General features: G+C 40.3%; 4 protein-coding genes across 7 annotated transcripts; 2 read left to right on the top strand and 2 right to left on the bottom strand.

Moving 5' to 3' along the window:
* Positions 1 to 77: 77 nt before the first annotated feature.
* On the bottom strand, positions 78 to 2168 carry zgc:153981 (dual specificity protein phosphatase family protein). Its single transcript, XM_035172064.2, has 3 exons — positions 1947 to 2168; positions 1634 to 1851; positions 78 to 1553 (listed from the first exon to the last, which is right to left on the bottom strand). The coding sequence occupies exons 1-3, from the start codon at positions 2069 to 2071 to the stop codon at positions 1342 to 1344; spliced, it is 555 nt and encodes a 184-aa protein (XP_035027955.2). The 5' UTR covers positions 2072 to 2168; the 3' UTR covers positions 78 to 1341.
* A 34-nt stretch (positions 2169 to 2202) lies between these two features.
* On the bottom strand, positions 2203 to 3734 carry LOC118118760 (dual specificity protein phosphatase 13-like). Of its 3 annotated transcripts, none has more exons than XM_035172061.2 (4): positions 3437 to 3732; positions 3141 to 3355; positions 2835 to 3049; positions 2203 to 2336 (listed from the first exon to the last, which is right to left on the bottom strand). In XM_035172061.2, the coding sequence occupies exons 1-3, from the start codon at positions 3655 to 3657 to the stop codon at positions 2841 to 2843; spliced, it is 645 nt and encodes a 214-aa protein (XP_035027952.2). In that variant the 5' UTR covers positions 3658 to 3732; the 3' UTR covers positions 2203 to 2336; positions 2835 to 2840. The 3 variants fall into 3 exon arrangements, with proteins under 3 accessions (XP_035027952.2, XP_035027953.2, XP_035027951.2); XM_035172062.2 differs by having other exon boundaries at positions 2326 to 2453; positions 3437 to 3734; XM_035172060.2 differs by lacking the exon at positions 2203 to 2336 and having other exon boundaries at positions 2823 to 3049; positions 3437 to 3733.
* A 479-nt stretch (positions 3735 to 4213) lies between these two features.
* LOC118118757 (sphingomyelin synthase-related protein 1) lies at positions 4214 to 11993 on the top strand. Of its 2 annotated transcripts, none has more exons than XM_035172051.2 (6): positions 4214 to 4359; positions 7891 to 8517; positions 8621 to 8716; positions 9135 to 9252; positions 9434 to 9584; positions 10392 to 11993. In XM_035172051.2, the coding sequence occupies exons 2-6, from the start codon at positions 7895 to 7897 to the stop codon at positions 10694 to 10696; spliced, it is 1293 nt and encodes a 430-aa protein (XP_035027942.1). In that variant the 5' UTR covers positions 4214 to 4359; positions 7891 to 7894; the 3' UTR covers positions 10697 to 11993. The 2 variants fall into 2 exon arrangements, with proteins under 2 accessions (XP_035027942.1, XP_035027943.1); XM_035172052.2 differs by lacking the exon at positions 4214 to 4359 and adding an exon at positions 4840 to 5082.
* Positions 11994 to 12152: 159 nt separating this feature from the next.
* si:ch73-288o11.4 (beta-microseminoprotein) lies at positions 12153 to 15589 on the top strand. Its single transcript, XM_035172065.1, has 4 exons — positions 12153 to 12294; positions 13288 to 13393; positions 13605 to 13707; positions 15350 to 15589. The coding sequence occupies exons 1-4, from the start codon at positions 12292 to 12294 to the stop codon at positions 15468 to 15470; spliced, it is 333 nt and encodes a 110-aa protein (XP_035027956.1). The 5' UTR covers positions 12153 to 12291; the 3' UTR covers positions 15471 to 15589.
* The last annotated feature ends 3059 nt before the right edge of the window (positions 15590 to 18648 follow it).

The following is an 18648-nucleotide window of genomic DNA, read 5'->3' as shown; positions in this document are numbered from 1 at the left end:
AATTCTTTAGTTATGAGTTTGAATTCATTTTGTGCATATCAAGGCCCAACACTCCCCTTATGAAATCGCATTAAAAGTCACTAGATCCAGATTTTTTATTTTGATCTGCACACACTTACAAATATCAGTTTCCTAAACATTGCCAGATTTTTTTTCATCAAGATCCATGAATTATTGTGTAAGAAATCAAGGAGAATTGTAGCATTTTACAATAATTGTATTATTTGTTATTTGATTTTGTGAAGAATTTAAAATCAAACAGGTTACAACAACAGGCCAAACAAAGTAATTACACCTGTGATTGCAAATCAATGCAAACTGCATGAACACTTGTGAACACCACAGCTTCCTCAGTTTTGTCTTTACAACATTGATCCATGTGGTAATGGAAATGCCTGAGGCAACTATAAAGGGAAGAATATAAGAGCCTCAGTAAGATACTGAACATAAGCTGCAGGAGTTAGGACGTACAGAAGAGCCATGCAACCAATAAGAGGCGGCTTTCCTTGTAAAATGACACCATGCACGCTTAAAAAACAACTGACAACTTTGCACAAGGATTGTCTGTGGAAATGTCTGTTTCAGTGAATGATGAGAGACGAACATTGAGTCCAAACTCAAATCCTTTTAGAAAGATCATGTTATTCACCTTGTCAAAAATGGTCTCTCTTTTGAAAACTTGTAACCGTACAATATCAATCTACTGCTTATTTTTGTCAGGTTTATAAGGCGACAGCTGATTACATGAAAACAGGGGAAAGAGTTTTCCATCAGCAAACTTGTTCTTGTTCATCCAAAATGATTTGACTGAAATGAAAAACAAATTGTTTTACGAAATCAAGGAGGAATAACAAGGGGCGTTATCAAGGAAACCTTTGTTGAAAAAGTGTAACGTGCAAAGAATAAAACAGATGTAAGGAAGTTCTTTGTTAGTCATTTTATCACCATAGAAACCAAATGAAATATCGGAAAATGTCTTTAATGGACATTGACAACAATCGTAAAGATGTATTTACAAAGCTTGTGGACATTTTGGTGTCTTTGTGGACTGACAACACTGAGAGGAAACATTTGAACACAGTTTGAAAATGAAAAACAAATCTGTACCTCAGTATTTACAATATGTAAAAACACATCATCATCATTGCTGCTGTAGCCAGAAGTAAAAGTTGAAGAAAACAGCAGGGAAAATAAAAATATGGAATTTCAATATCACCACACACCACTGTCTACAGTATTCTCACTGTGGTAACAAATCATTGTTTACAAACACTGCCAGCACCAATTGACATGGAGTGGAATGGAGCCCTGAGGCGACTCATACTATGAGAAAGACAGACGTCAGAGAAGAGGACACAACCTTCGTTTGAACATCAGCTGATCGTCCAGCTTGAGGAGCAGGGACAGGAAGTTGCGATTGGGGTAAATGGCTCTTTTTTGGACGACTTGCCTCAGAGCATCTCTCAGAGGGAGACGCTGCCGCAACATCAAGTACACCAGGACCAAAGAGGCCGATCGACTCACTCCCATGATGCAGTGCACCAGCACTTTCCCTGTAGAGCAGGATGCAGAATGAGAGACAGGACAAATGTGTTTGATGGGACATTGTGGGTGTCACATTCTTGTACTTTACCATCTTTGCTCTTCAGGGCTTTATGAATGAAGTCAGCTGCAGGTCTGAAGTGCTGACTGAGGTCAAACTGCTCTGAATCCTCAGCCGGGATCCCAAAGTAAACACAGGTGTTCCCGTAAAAACTCTGGTCGCCGATGCTGCCCTGCTTGTAGTGTGCGGTGTTCAGGACATGAGTAATGCCCAGCTTATGTAACGTCTTTCTGTTCTGTGCCACCGCCCTGGAAAACAAAGAGACCAACACAGATCAATGCCTCTCAATGCAGCAATCTCTCTATGAGCAATGTCGCCCCTCCTTCAAACATTAGACACTCACACATTTCCTATGTACAGGTTGGGCCACACTTCATCCACTGCAGTGAGCTCCAGAGTGCAGGAATCCAAAGTGAGCTCCAGCTCTTTAATGGGCACCAGGTCCTGTGGCTGGTTGCTCCTTGACATTCTCCCTGCTCCTCTGACAGACTCCAGCACTGCTCTCTCTGTTCTCGGTCCCAGCTCCGACACCAGAGTCCGCAGCTCGGTGAGAGACGTGAGCAGGTGGTTGTTCGAATGCCGCTCGCTTCCCAAATTAGCTCCCTGTGTTTCAGAGTGTTCTCTCCGCCTGGATGTGGAGTGTTTTAATGGAGCTGCTGCATTGACCGGTCTGCTCACAGATGCCAGATGACCAGACTGAGGTCACATCAGAGGAGGACGAGTGAGGGGAGAGCTGCACATACAGTGAATAGAAAACGGTACAAATGGAGAAAGTCTTTTGTGCTGCAAATGAGGATCTTGGTGCCTTAGACCACCTTTTCTGTTGAGTGCTGTTTTCTCCAAAACCCATCTGCAAAGTTGATTAATTGATTTTTATTTATGAATTAGCAGACAAAAAGAAAACAAATCTATAGGATAACGTGAAAACTTATTTCCAAGACATGCCCATTCTAAAGAGTACTAATTTCCCCCCCCCCCCCTGCACTTTTTTTAGGGGTAAAAAGATTTGGGCCCAGGTTCCTGTGGTTGAAACTCAAGGAGTTGCTGCAAAGGTTCCCGCCTCCAGGGGAAAGTTCCTGGGGTTGAAACGCAACCATAGGGGAAGACCCAGAGAGATTAGATACCTGAAACCTCCCATTAGTCTGTTAGAACTGAAAAGGCCTCTTGGATGAGATGTGAAACGTCTTCAAGAGCCACAAACCACAAATCAAGTTTCTTATACATTTCTTGCCTTGTTTTATTTTGGCTCATTCATATCTGTGTGCTGCAGTTTTCGGTCCAGGGCTAAGAGCTGTCGCAGAAAGCCCCTGTTTGGGAAGATCCAGCGTTTCTCTTGCACGCAGCGTACGGAGGACAGAAGGCTGAGGTGGTGATGAATCATCAGGAAGGCAAGGACCAATGCAGCCGAGCGACTCACACCCACAGCACAGTGCACCAACACCTTTCCTGGAAATCATTAAACACTCAAAGAAAGAGATGCTTAAAGGACAAATAACCCAACTTATATCATTACATTACACATAGTATCTGCTGCTACCTCCTGATGTCAAAGCCTGGTGAAGAAACTCAGCCGCAGGGTAAAAATAGGGTGAAAGGTCAAACGTCGGCAGGTCGTTGGCTGGGACTCCATAGTATTTCACTGTGGTTCCATAGAAATCATCACTGCCCTTACAGCACAGTTTACCATGAGAGGCGTTCAGCACGTGAGTGACGCCCAGCTGCCACAGCCCAAACTTGTCATGAGACATGACCCTGTCACAAATACATTTCATGCATCAATAACAATCCACACACACACATAAGGTGAATTTAAATCAGCCACAGGATGCTCACATGTCTCCCAGATACAGGCGCGGCCACACCTCATCTCCATGGCGACAGGAGCGTGGAGCGGAGTGTAAAACCTCCTCCAGCTCCCGGAGAGACGGGGTCTTCTCTCTCTTCTCTGCTGTCACACATGTGCACTTCTCCTCCTCCTCCTCTCCAAGGTCCAACTTCTCAGTATCATATTCTCTGTCTGAGAGAGCACCTGTGATCAACTCTCTGTCGGACATTTTCAAGTCTTAAGGTCATAAACTGCTCTGTCCTGTCTCTAAAAGCTAAATGACACCGATCTCTGCTTCAGTAGCACCTCATTCCTCCTGTAAAGGTCACAAACCGGTGGTGCAATTTGACCACTCCAGTCTGCAGGCTCTCACTCAGTCTGTTACATTTCAGCTTGAGCTTTTTTTATTATTCAAACCAATAGTTCAGGAAATCCGCCTTTTCTTCTGCAGAGAAATAACATCTTTTGCTTCTTGTACCCTTCTTTAACTCTATTGTCCTCGTTACAGGCTGTATGTCTATTTATGTATAAGTACAGTGAGAGCAATGAGAAACCAGAGTCAGATTTCTTGGGGGTTTTCTTTTCAAATCAGAGAGCAAGTTAACTCAAGTGTATTTATAAAGCACATTTAAAAACAACTGCGATTGACCAAAGTGCTCCTCCGCCACATGCAACAGTGTGTTCCTGGTAATGAAATGAAGCAGTTGTCCTGGATGTGAGCAGCAGGTGTCAGTGTGTTTTCAGTTGCAGTCCTGCTTGAGGCCAGCAGCTCCTCTTGCCTGCTGTTGTTTACTAGGCTCTCTTCCTGTTTGCTGTTGCCTGGTTGTCAGAAGCATGTTGGCCAAGAAGCAGAAGTTCTCCACCAGTGAAGTGACACACAAGCAGGCAGGCTGTCTACGCCCTCTGGCAGCTCCCTCAAACTGGATTTCTGGTAAGAGAGGCAACTAAAACCATTATAAGTGACTGGGAAATGACTAAATGTACTTTTCTGGGACTTCAGTTGTTCTCTATTGCACATGAACACATCCATTCTTTGGTTTTGTGAAGAAAATTGTGTTTAAACTTGACGAACCACCATGAAAACCAAAAGGTGATGTCATGCTGACATGAAGCAGTGTGATGTTACAATGTGGCCCTGTGCTGAACACACTGTGAGGCCTTTGTTACTGACACACACACACACACACATGCACGTCTCTCTATAGTTGTGAGGACACTCATTGACATAATGCATTCCCTAACCCCCTACCCTAACCCTTACCATCACAACTAACCCTAACCTAAACCCAACCTAAACCTAATTCTAACCCTAAAACCAAGTCTTAACCCTCAAACACAATTTGTGAGGACCAGCCAGAATGTCCTCACAACGTCAAAATGTCCTCACAATGATGGTATTGAACCAAAATTGGCCCTCATAACTATAGATACACACACACACACACACACACACTGAAGAGCTTCAGCTTTGTGTGTGTGTGTGACTCACTGTAAGCCACCAGACAAACAGGCTGACACGGCACTTATGAATCCAACACGCCCCCAAGTCAAAGCCTGAGGCCAGAGAAGCTGCAGCATGCTGCCAGTACAATCTACAGACTTTACTGTCAGAGTGATAGAAAGTGTTGTGTCTCTCTAAGGGAACCGAGCTGAGGTGAGTCACTTTAACTCTCACATGTCAATATGTGATCAGTTGATCAGCTTGTCACTGAATAGTTTTTCTGTCAGGATCCTTCAGAGGCAGCGTGTCGCCACATGATTTGTTGTGTTGATAGTGTATAACAAAGTGTGTCATCAACTCTCATGGTTTGGTTCACTGGAATATATTTACATATATTTATATTTGCATGAGTCACACCATATGACTAGAATACAACAATTCAGACTAGAAAAATATATCAGAGTAGTATTGATGTGAGCACATAACCCTCACGCTTTTATGGTTTATTGCTTTTATTCTATATATTAGTATTTATTTGCTTTTATGTAAGGCCATCTTCTTTTTATTGTTCCTCTTATTTTCAATTACTGCTTTTAGGTGATTCTGTGTCCTTGTTGCTTTGTTTCTGTGTGTTGTATGAATAAAGTTATTATTATTATTAGAAATTAAATGTCTGATTGATTAGTAGAATAAATCATAAATCATTGAGTTATTCATCAAGCAAAGATACCAAACATTTGATCATGTCATCTTTTCATATGTTGGGATTAGGACTAAAACTGAATTTAATTATTTTCATAACTGATTAATCTTCTAGGGATTCTAGGGATCATCCAATGTCTTTGTTTTGTCTGACCGATACCCAAAAATCTAAGATATTCAGTTTATTATACCACACTTTATTGTAGCACACATGAGGAGAACTTAAAACACTCAGAAATGTGATATTTTTTGCAAAAGAATTCTGATTGATTTTCTTTCCATCTATCAATTGATTAATGATCAATTGTTGTCTGTTTGTTGGTTTGCTTGTTTGAAAGCAAGATTAAAACTAATTAACAGAAACTTGGTGGAGTGATATAATCTGGGTCAGGGAAGTATCCATTACATTTTAGTGCTGATCCAGATCAGAGGGAACATCCAGGAATTCTTTTTTCACTTTCTATAACATCACGTGACAGGGAATATTTTAACATTTCTGCCATTTTCCCAGGAAATAATTCATGGATCTTGATGAAAAAAATCTGGCACATTTAGAGGACTGATATCAATGAGTGTGTGAACTTTGGGGCAGCTTGATTAACTTTAAGGAGACTGTTGGGCCTTGGCAGAGATATGTGCACTACTGAGAGCCGTTCTAGTTTTAGCTGTGGTGAGGATTAGCTACCTTTTCTTGTTTTTCACTGTGATAAATTGAATATCTGGGTTTTGGAAGGAGCAAACAAATCAAGCGATTAAGAAAATAATCAGCGTTTTAGTGGATTATGAAAATAATCATTAGCTACAACCTAAAACAAGTGGAGTATTTCCCAGATTCAGAAAGTAATCACAGAGGTGATGTAGTCTGTAGTTCAGTTCAAGTAACTACTTTGGATGTATGTGTTTGGACATTTACTAATACCTCATTGTAGTCAGTGATACCTCTGGCTTTACCTTTATCTGAAACCTGCTTACTTGGGTAGTTTTAAATCTGTGTTTACCATCCAGTCAGCATTGGGGGTTATCGCTCACATTCAGCCTCCCACAGCGATTCACTGGTGAACCTGGCAGACCTTTGGAGCAGTGGGGAGCAGCACTGCAGTGACTTTATCAGAGAGTCAAAGGGCAAAAATGATAAAAGGCAAAGCAAAGATTGATTCACCAGTGCTCGACTCTAACTGTTGGAGAAAAACCTCTTCTGCTGCTTTTGTGTAAACCCTGAACGGTTAGTGAGTCGCTGTATTTTTTATAATTATTTTTATTATTAAATGACACAGGTGTAACAGACAGGTCAGTCACACTTTCTTCATCGTTTCGGTTTGACACACAAATCCTCGACCTGCTTTATAAGGACCCCGGTGTCAGCAGACGGACACTATAAGCCGCTGCTCCAGCGTTCAGTGACTGACCTGAGCGCTGATGATGTAAGAGCGCTAAGTAGCCCTCGGCATTCAGTCCTGGGTCACGTTGAATGGGAGCACAAATAATCCGCCACAGCAGATTATCGCAGCACTGACTCCTGATTAGTCAGTGTTACATTTTAACCACATGCATGTCTCAACAATACGTATTTGTGATTGTGTTATTGTGCTGATATAGTGACAGCTTTAACAATTTATCACTTGTTGTGTGATTTATTAGAGTAAAGTTCATTTGTTTGTGGTTTTGGCCCCTAAAATCTGAGAAACTAATTATTGTTACGATAATGTTGTCAGATTACATATTTTATCAGACCAAAAGTACACAAACCCAAAGATATTCTGTTTACCAGATCTTGAATGTCATGTTTGAGATACTGGAAAGAGGATGTTTGGAATATTTTCACAAAAAACTACAGATTTACTGATTAACTGACCAAAATATCTGGCTAATGATTGTCTGATCAATTTATCAATAATTGAATCGCTAATAGATTTTGTAGGATGAAGTTAGTCAGTTTTGACTCTGGGGAAACTGTGATAATCAACAAAATGTTTATCAATCACTTTAATCATAAATTATGCATGATGAGCCTACAGACACACACAATGGGTCTGATTAGGGAGGGAGTTGTGATCAATAGGATGCAAATTGTAAAATTAACGACAATAGACTTACAGCAGATTTGCATTTAAACAACTGGGCGGAGAGTCACAAAGACTAATGAAATCAAGGGGTGAAAAAGGAAGTGACTCAGTGTTATCAGATGTTGGAGAATTGTCGTCATCAGTTAAAACAGGATGTTGCAGAGGTCTGTACTTTCTAGCTTGTGTCTTTGACTCATTTGAAGTGTTGTACTTGATCATTCAAGTCATTTTGCTGCTCTTCTGTCTGTGTCTGCAGTGGCATGGCTCCGTCAGAGGACAGTGTGGCTGTCTGGAGCTGTAAGCAGGTGGCCCAGTGGCTGCAGGAGGAAGGTTTTGGGGAGTATGTGGAGTTATTGTGCAGCCAGCACCGCCTGGATGGGCCCAGCCTGCTGGCTCTGACTGAGGCTGACCTGCGGGGTCCACCACTGGGCCTGACTGTGCTGGGAGACATCAAGAGGTTAACCATGGCCCTTCGCCGGCTCCAGAGACAGAACCAGGCCGAGCTGGAGGAGCTGGGCCTGCAGCATTCAGACAGCCACCCCTCTGGGCTCTCGTCGGGCTCCGAAGGAGGAGAGTGGGGATGTGACGGAGCAGAGAGGAGGTATAACGGAGCTCATCACTTGTTTAATGGGACTGAGCTGCGGCTTAGGAATGGCGACAGATCTGGATACGGTTTAGGAGCGACACTGTGTCATACACACTCCAACTGGAGGTATAGGCAGCACCTGGCTGGTAGACTGGACCCAGAAGTGTGGAAGACAGTCATGAGTTGCATATATGTGTTTTGTGTGTTCGGATTCACGTCTGTTGTCATGGTCTTTGTGCACGAGCGGGTCCCCGACATGAGGACATACCCACCACTGCCTGATATATTCCTGGACAGGTATACACTTCATAACTTTTGTCTGTATTCCACTGATAATCACCAGTGTATATCTATTTTAAGATTATATTTTAATAAAATAGATGTTTTTGTATTTTCACAGCGTTCCCAGAATCCCCTGGGCTTTTGCAATGGCCGAAGCGTGTGGCCTCATCCTGTGTTATATGTTTATGGTAATCCTGCTGCTTCACAAACACAGGTACTGTAGTCCACTGTTCCACGTATTCTCTGACTGTATTGTAACAGTGTGCAGTTTGATGGATCTATCTATCATTTATCATCCATACATCCATCCGTCTATGTGGATGGACGGATAGATTTCCAAGTACAAGATTATTATCAGGCTGATAGTGTATTCACACACAACACCTTATAGAAAAAAGGAGAATTCTCAAAGAGGAAAAAAGAAATTCATATAAATATACAAAGAATTCCTGTAAATATAAATATTCCCTTAAACAGAGTCACCACATACATTGCACAAGACATCGCATACAGATAAGTTACTGCACTTAGCAGTGTTAGGTAGAATGTATTGCACTGTTGTATGTAGTTTTTAATGGAAAGATATTCATTGTTTCAAGTCCAGACTCTGCTTTGTGTCTCTGTATTTTTAGATCCATTCTCTTCAGGCGGCTGTGTTCTTTAATAGGAACTGTGTTTCTGCTTCGTTGCTGCACCATGTTTGTCACCTCGCTGTCCGTGCCCGGGCAGCACCTGAAGTGTGCCAGCAAGGTGGGAGGACACACCCGAGCTTCAGGGCAGATTAGATCATGTTTGCCATTTTCCAGTCTTGAGTAGTCAGCAATTATTTTCCTCAGTTCTCAGCAGTTGTTACAGATTATCTTGACTCTGTGTCCTCCCTTTGTAAACCGCTGAACAGCTGACTGATAACTGGAGGCTCTTGTTTTCACAGACATACGGTGATACCTGGGAGAAGATACAGAGGGCGTTAGCGATCTGGAGTGGGTTTGGCATGACCCTGACTGGTGTGCAAACATGTGGAGACTACATGTTCAGCGGACACACGGTTGTCATAACCATGCTCAACTTTTTTGTAACTGAATGTGAGTGTTTATACTTTTACTTTCCTTTAACTACAGAATATATAGTTTGAGAGTATATGTGACAGTTGTTAGAGGATAGAAACATTATTATTATTATTATTCTCCATTATTTTTATTAGAAAATTCCAATGAAAATATTGTATTCCCCTCCAGTGAAAAAGTTTTTAAACATATCGACATTGTAATATTACAAAAATATTCAGCATATGTGCATAACACTGCAAACTAATACCAGTCTGGAAAAAACTGATTCAAACAACCAGGGTTTGTGATGTCACAAACCTAAAACACCAAACACCGCTGTGGAGGTGGGGAGACAGGGAGAAGAGGCGGGGCTATATTCACATATTCATAGCTTCAGTCACAAAATGAGGAAGGAAGGTGTATTCAAGACATTTTAATGCCATGAGGGGAATTTCTTTAATGACAAACCTTTTGGAAATGTAATTAAGTGCAACTCAAAGAGTTTTAGAGGATGTGATAAGCTGCTGGAGTTGGGCTTCATGTGTTAGCACGTCTCTTCATACTTTCTGATTACACATCCCTGTCTGTGGTTTTCAGCTTTAAGCCCATTGGATCCTGTTGTAGACATAAGTTATTTTTTAAAATGTTTGCAATTACATAATTTCAGTTTTTAATGTGTAAGTAAGAAAGTAATCCCAAACAAATGCTGTATTTGCTGCTGCTTGAGTGAAGTTTTTTTTAAATGAACCTGTCAGTACAGCTGACTGCACAAACAATAGCCCTTCATTTGGCCTTTAATCCTTTTAACCAAACCTGTTCTTTAACGGTTCCTTTCAATTGCAGACACGCCACGAACCTGGAACCTGATTCACACCATCTCCTGGGTGCTTAACCTGTTTGGCATCTTCTTCATCCTGGCGGCCCACGAGCACTACTCCATCGACGTGTTCATCGCCTTCTACATCACCACCCGCCTCTTCCTCTACTACCACACTCTAGCCAACACCCGTGCCTACCAACACAGCCGGCGAGCACGCATCTGGTTCCCCATGTTCTCCTTCTTCGAGTGCAATGTGAACGGACCCGTCCCCAACCAGTATCACTGGCCGTTCAACAAACCCGCCTACATGAAGACTCTGATAGGATAAAGTAAGACGTTCAGTGAGCTGCAGCTGCTGTGTGCATGGGCTGTAACATTTACAGCCTGAATTAGAAACTTTATACCTGACATGCTGCTTCTTATCTTCTGTTTTACCTCATTTGCATAAATCTTTATTTCGTTAAATAATCGTATGTTTCAAGGAGAAGTTTGACAGTTTGTTGTCCTCTCTCATGTCTGTCTAATAAATATAAAGCTAAAGCCAGCAGTTGGTTAGCTTAGCTTAGCAACACTACCCTGGCTGTTTAAAGGTAACAAAATGTAACTACTGGCACTAAACGTCTGTATTAAACCGTCTAAAAACCAAAGATTAAAAAACGGCAACCTGTCACTTTGACTCACTGCTGCTCCTCAAATAATAACCTGGCATGAAACCTGTTGTAAAAACACAATGTGTTGGTTTTACACTGTTGCCTTAATGGACATGTCTCACCTAACAAGAGCAAACTGTAAACTATTCCCTTTTAATTTATTCTGAGATTAAACTGTACACTGCAACATAAAGTAAAATAAATGTGGTTTACTGCAGGTACAGACATTTCCTTTAATACATATTTGCCTTGAAATAATCACTTTGATTATACATATTCCACTTTTGGGATGTTTAAGGTTCACTCGTGGTTTGTGTTGTGAGCTTGACTCAATATTTAATGTAGGAACACAGCTGTCATTCTCTGGGAGTTGTCATAACATGACAGTTTCATGTTGTTTTGCTGGAAGTAGATGTGACACCAGTTTGGTCGCTGCTACCAAAGGAAGAACGTTTATATTGATTGTGCAACAGGAAAAAACGCATCCTGGTCTGTACTGACAGACCAGGATGTTTCAGTCACTCAGATAAAAACTGTTTTATTTTCATTCACACTTAATTTTTCAATTTATTTTTCTAAAGCTTTTTTGTATTTGTTGGTGTCACCTCTGGGACACTACACTGTGCTTCCTATACATTCGCAACTTATCCAAACCAAATATCTGAACATCTATTGCAATGTTCAATTTTGCCAGTGAGCCTATTTGTTTACAGGGTGTTAATGATGAAGCTGGGGTTTGTTTAAACCTCTGTCGTCCAGTTTCTCTCTGTTGCACAAAGACTGACTTTTCATTAATGCAACTGTGGACAAACAGTTAGATAACAAAGAATAAAAAGTAAATACTTTGTTGTTTAGGATCTCTTGGTCGATCCAAACTATATTTTTTAATAATCGTTTACAGTTTGTTGTTTTATTTTGAATGCAAGTGCTCTGTCGTCTTTTTGGCTCTACAATAAAAGTTTACAGATAAAGAAATCAGTTTTTTTCAATGAATAATTTTTTGTATTTATTTAATAAAGTGGATTTTAGCTTCCTTGTGACGTTGTAAAATGAACGTGTTTATGGTCAGTGAAAATGTCCTGATTAAGTGAGGTGTGTCTTAAATGTGGTTAAGGCTTTACAAATATTCCTCACCTTAAAGCAAATATCAGTATCACATCACTATTCAGATATTATCATAGTGCAGGGGGCACACCTCTAATATAAAGCCAACACTAGAGTCAGTTCTTATGCACATCACCTTCCCCTAGACTGGGTCACATCACATCTGAGAATGGTACGTATTTTACACCATTTTACAAATCTCAATCCTTTAATCAACCGGTTTTACATCATGGTTTAAGTTTTTACCTCTAGGACATTTTTTTTACATTTTCACAAATTTCCCAGGGATAAATTCATGGATCTTGTAGTAGAAAAAATTGTTAATAGAAATCGCTACACACGATTTCTATGAACGTGTGCAGCTTCATTGAATTTAAGGGGACTATTGGGGCTTTACTTTGTGTCTAAATATCAACTAAGATGTGGATTAATAATGTATAGTAGGCTTTGAAGACATCATTGTTGAACTTTATATGTCATGGTCAAAAGTTGTCATTGTCAAAAAATGATGCATTGGATTGTTAATAAAATTAGATAAAAATAAATGAAAACATTACTATTATTTTCATTAGTAGCAGTGGTTGTAGTGGTACTTGCAGTGCTGGTGGTGGCAGTGTAAGAAAAAAATACAGATTTGGATACTGAAAGACAAAAGGATAAATTAATTTGTAAAAACAAAAACATCCACATATGATTAAGATTATTTCTCAAATCAAAATACTACAGATAATATTTTTAAGTTGCTCCTGTTTCTGCTGTTAACCTTTATCAAATCCTTATGAATCAGACTAAAAGGAATAATCCTATTTTTACTAACAGTGTTGTATGTTGCTGGCATGATATAAAAAGTGTAAATTTGTATAGTATCATATATGATGATGGCAAACTACAGTTTTGTACATGCAAACAGCCAAAATGTTCAAATGTACTGACACTGACAGTAGAGTGTTTTATTGTATTCCTTTCAGGGGATTTTTACTTTTGTCAAGAAAAAAGTGATTAGGTGATGATGAAACCATGATTAACTGATTCCCTTCCAGTCCTCCAGAGATCTTAAAAGGATGTGCTGAATAAATAAAGTGAATTAACGAGAACTGCATAAATACATTACATAGACCATAAAACATTAACCATGTGTACATTTGGGATTTACTCCCTCTTGTAGGCTTTGCTCCGCGTGTTTATTTGTCTTCTGGGACTGGTTGTCCTGTGCCACTCTGACTGCACCTTCCAAGAATTAGTCATCAAAGATTTGAACAACCCCCCAAAAGGTGAGTCGGCTATAACGGCAACAGAGTTGAGTGGAAACTTTCTTTCTGCTCAAAGTTGTAACATTTATAGCATTCAGTTCTTCTTCATCGAGTGTTACTGCATCATCCATCTGTTGTGTTTTACTTAACACCTTTCAGGTCACTCATGCACAGTGTGACTGTTGGGTCGACTGCTCCTCTGAACTGTGGTTTCTTCTTTCTTCACATGCAGGGTGTGTGGATCAGGACGGAAAGCAGCAGGACTTTGGCTCTGAGTGGATCAAAGACTGCATCGCATGCTCCTGCACAGAGGAAGGATTGAGCTGCTGTAACATGTAAGACTTTCATGCTTTGATTTACAATAATGAAAACTCTTATTTTTCTTTGACAAACATGTTTTCTAGGTTTCATTTCCAGGTATTTCTGAGGGAAATGTAATAAATTGGATTTATGGGGCGGTTAGACCTTGTTAGACCCACAGGTTTCTTGAAATCATATTGATATATAGATGAGATGTCTGTCACGTTTCCACCAGCGCATGACTTTCATGATCAGGTGTGTTTCAAGCTAGCAGCCAGGGAGGTCTGTTTCCTCCAGACAGCTCAGCCAAAGGTCACACAGTCAAATATCCAAAAACAAGTTCTTTGCAGAGGGGAAATGCAGGGAGACAGCTGCATGCTGCGTGTTCTTCCATACAATACACCATGGTGATCTCTGGTTTTAGTGCACAGCTGATTCTGCTTCAGGCAGAAGGTGATGTGTGTCAATAAGTGTCAATAAGTGTGTGCACTGATGAGAATTAAATCAGATGTTAATGAAAATTACTCCCTTAATTGAGATTTATGACATATGACATTCCAATTCCATTGGTTTTTCACATGACCAAATCAGCATGCCAATTTTCATTAAGATCTGTGACAGTGCTGCCGAAAAGCGTGATCATTTGTCATGGAATGACCCAGACCTTATTTATTATTCAAACTTCAAGTGGAACCTCCAAACCTAACAGTGTAGTTAAGTCAAATTTCAGCTCTATATTCATTAAAACACGTTGGTCTTATATCATAACTCTATGCGACACCAGCGGTGGATCTAAGATTTTTTTACATCAGGGGCCATAAATGGGCCACAATTTACTCAGAGGGGCTAATTATATGTCCAACATTCATGCACAGTCCCTGATTCAGTAAGATGAACATTTAAGTCATTCCTGGTTTATTGTTAGCTCTCTAGCTTTGAGCAAAGCCACACATCATTCAATGAATTTTGAAAAAGGTTCCTTGATGTGTACTTTAAAATGGCTTGGAAATTAAAAATTCTCGACATATTGTCTTATTTATTTTTACTATTGTTTTTATGTGTCTAGTCTATTAACTTGGTACTTCAGGGGCCAATCAGATTTCAGTTGGGGCAAGTGCCCTCCTGAACCCACCACTGGATCCAGCACTACAATTATATAAATATATACTGTTCCTTTCTCAAATCATGCAGGGAGCACCAGGGGCATTTTAGATGACTTTTGGGTCCCCAGGCTAGAAGGACCTGGGGGGCTCTACTCAATTGTTGATTTGGACAAATATAATCAGCCGTTTTCTCAGCTCTTGGCCTCAGGCAATTGTCTGCCTTGACTATCCTGTTGCAACACCCCTGTGGAGCACCAGTGAGAAATGAGAAGTAATGTTGAATATATATTAAATAAAAGACTAACATAGGTCCTTTGAGTTAGTTGTTGAATTGGGAATAATAAAGCTCTGATACAAAAAAAAGCCCAAAAGATATATTAAATCTTCCCTCTCCCTGCTCTCCCACGGACCAGCCTGTCTTTAGCCCCTGAGAAAAACTATAACAACCATTCAATTTCTCATCCCATTCCTTAAGAACTTCCACATTTAGTCCAAAATCATTACAAGAAAGTTATTTGTTGTGTTTTGTTTTTCTTTTCACCCTGGAGTAATAATCTTCTTTTGTGTTTCTCAGGCTCCCTGATCCAGGTGAGGTCGAAGTCAGTGACGAGTGTGAGCTTGTTGTGAATAAGCAGACCTGCTCTGCCATGGTGGTGCTGAAGTCAGACAAGACAAAGGAGTGTCCCCTCAACTAAACACACACCATACAACATGACCTACACACTGGCAATAGGTCTTGTTTCACATTTGATCAGCTACAGGGGTTTATGGAGCGGAAATACATTAAATCACCAATAAACAAAGATGAATCAACCTTGCTCTTGTTTTAAATAAAGTAAAAAACCTGCTCCCATCCTATTTGTCTCTTAAACACTCACTTGCAGCAGGTGACATTTTCAGGATGTAATTGAATGAATTCACCACTGTGTGACAGCAGAGCCTGGTGCTCAGAGGGTCTCTGTCACCCAAAGGGCTCCAACAGCCCAATAATAGCCACGCTCCTCCAGCCGCTGCCTCTGACAGCAAGGTTGTGATGTCTTAGCTCTTTCTCCAATTCTCATCTCTGTGGATTCGAACCCGAACATCAGAATTTCATTTTCTCTGTCATCCTGGCAGCACAGAGACGCTCCACTCTGCCAGCGTACCATGTAAGTGCTTTATTTTCACTCACTGTAATGGTTTGTTGGCGAGGAAAATTCTTTTATTTGTTCATCACTTATGAAATTCCTTCTGTATTGTCTCTTTCTGTTGGGTCCACACATATTGTGCTAAATATGCATCTTCCTCTGCAAATGGTTTTGAATGATGTCTTCAAACAATAGCAGTCTGGAAGGCATCTCATACAACATGCATCCAAATTTAAGTGGGTAAACTGCAGCAGGAAAAGAACAAAAAAAGGGGAAATTATCTATCTGATGTTCATCAATGTTTAATTTACAGTGTGGAAATGTGGTTGGAACCAATGTTCACATGTTGTTGTCGTGGTCTCGGGAGGAATCACCCACACTTCCTGACACCCCCAACAGAGAATAATGAGGCTGGAGTCATTATCTCAGGTTGAGCACATCACAGTGCCTGCTGCCGTTATCCTGCTCCTCCGCACGTAAGAGGAGAACGCTGAGAAGAACGGTTTCCGACTGTATGCATCTGGAAACACTGAATGGATTTGAATGAATGAATGAATGAATGAATGAATGGGAATGAATTTAGAACAGATTCCAGAAAATTGTCATGTTCACCAGTTGTCTGGTGAAGCGGTAATAAAATGGGGATATTCATTTTTTCACAAATGTAATATAGTCAAATCAGCAACACTATTTATAGGCATATACACAATTTACATAAATAGATACAGTATGTACCATCGAGGGGGTTCAGTATGGGGCTTTCTCTGTACGTGCAAGACGTCTTTTTGTGATTTAAATTTTTGACACACTTTTACACATTTTCAGTATAATTATCAAATTATCAATTTTCCAAACATTTTACTCAAATGTATATTTATTGCATTTAATTCTGGAAAAACACAATGTGGTCTGGGGAAATGCGACCATTCTCTCACTTCATTATGTCTGTCAGGGATGGAGGAAACTTCACTGAGGGAAAATAGCAGAATATGATGGGCAGTGCAGTGCCATGTCACAGTGTTCCTCATCCTGCAGAGATTTTGCTCAGGAGGGGAACTCACACACACAACTCCTACACATGCTGGACGTGCATCATCCAGTGTCACATCACTGTAACGTGCCAGCTTCAAATTTGCTTATTAATCACTTTTTTATTCCGTTTTTCCTGCCATTTACGGTTCCTCTGATATGTTACAGGTGACATTGTAAAAAACTGTCTTTTCTCCCTGAAGGAAAATGGATCGCTGCTGTGCCACCCTGCCTGCAGCTCACTTACCACAGTGCCAGAGTATGTTAGTAATGATGCAGTGTGAAGGGACTGAGAGCTAAGAGTGTGTACCATCAGTGGAAAATGACAGGCTTGTTTCCTTTGCACTGCTGGTTTTCACAGTAGAGGTTTCGTGGCGGGGAGGAGAGAGCCAGAATCCATTTTTAGGAATCTGACAATGTCGTGCCCTTTCACTTCGACGTACTACATCCTTTATTGTGCACTGGAAAACTGGAGGTCTGTGATCAAATGTATGCATAGTAATCTTACTGTCATTACGTTCATTCTTGAAGCCTGGCTGGAGGACTCATTTGTGGGAGGGGAGCTGACAGATCTGAGATCTTAAGATGGGTAAATAAAGAGGGAGAGAGGGGTTGTTACTGTACGACGAAGAACTGACACAAATCCGTGCAGCTGTACTGGTGCTTGTTATAAAATTCTGATTGTTCTGTGAATATTTTCATTCTCTGTCAGTGTCAAATGTGTAAGGATGTAAAGTATTTATATATCGTATAACATCAATCAACCTGAGAACTCCCATATAACACAAAAAGTAAACAGCAATGCTTTGATCTAAATACAAACATCCACATGCTAACATGCTGAGTATAATCTTAACCATGTTTACCGTGAGGCCAAGGTGAATGTCATTGATTTTCATACGTCAAATATCAACTGAATTTAACTTAACTGATGATAAAAGGTAAAGAATCACCAAAGTTATTACAATGTATCCCACAGGGGAACGTAAATGTCCGAACTAAATTTCATCCAAAAGAAAAAAATTAATAAATGAAACAACAATATGCACATCCTGCAAAAAAAATGTTTTTATGGTTTCTTGATAAACAAAACATGACAGACCACTAGAAAAACATTAGGTGAAGAAGAAGAAGATGGAGCCTTGTGTTCAAAATGTCTCAACAGCAAATAAAATCCTCTTATGAAAGTTTCTAGGTCTGAACATGCACATCCAGTTTTAAAGGATATTTGATGGGTGCTGGAAATATCAAAGAACATTGGAAAAAAAGGGAAATCCTTATTCTCCTGGTGTTTTTATCAGGAGAAAAACATCAGAAGAAGAAGGTGCCTCATGCTCAGTATTTTCACTACGGCCAATAAAATCCTTTAACTGGAGCTACTACGTGTGCCTATTGTTCCCTTTTTGTTAGACCATAGACTGTGAATAAAAATAGATGACATGGCTCCAGTTCCTCATTATCCAGAAATGAAGATAAAATATCCTGGATATGAATGCCACCATCTTGCACAGAGCCAGAGTCTGTGTAATAGAGATCGGGGGATGGAGCCACTGTTGCAAGGTCCCATAGATACACGCACTCAACCAATCATGAGTCAGTCTCAGCCGTCAATCATGACATGAATTTCACCCTGTTTCTTTTAGCATAAAATAACGAATTCAAATTTACTGGAAAAATTAGCATTTGGGCAAATATTATTGTGATAAGGACTACCTAA

The sequence above is a fragment of the Hippoglossus stenolepis genome, chromosome 12 (assembly GCF_022539355.2).
Source record: "Hippoglossus stenolepis isolate QCI-W04-F060 chromosome 12, HSTE1.2, whole genome shotgun sequence".
Classification (NCBI taxonomy): Eukaryota; Metazoa; Chordata; class Actinopteri; order Pleuronectiformes; family Pleuronectidae; genus Hippoglossus; species Hippoglossus stenolepis.
This window is presented reverse-complemented; position numbering and strand designations above follow the sequence as displayed.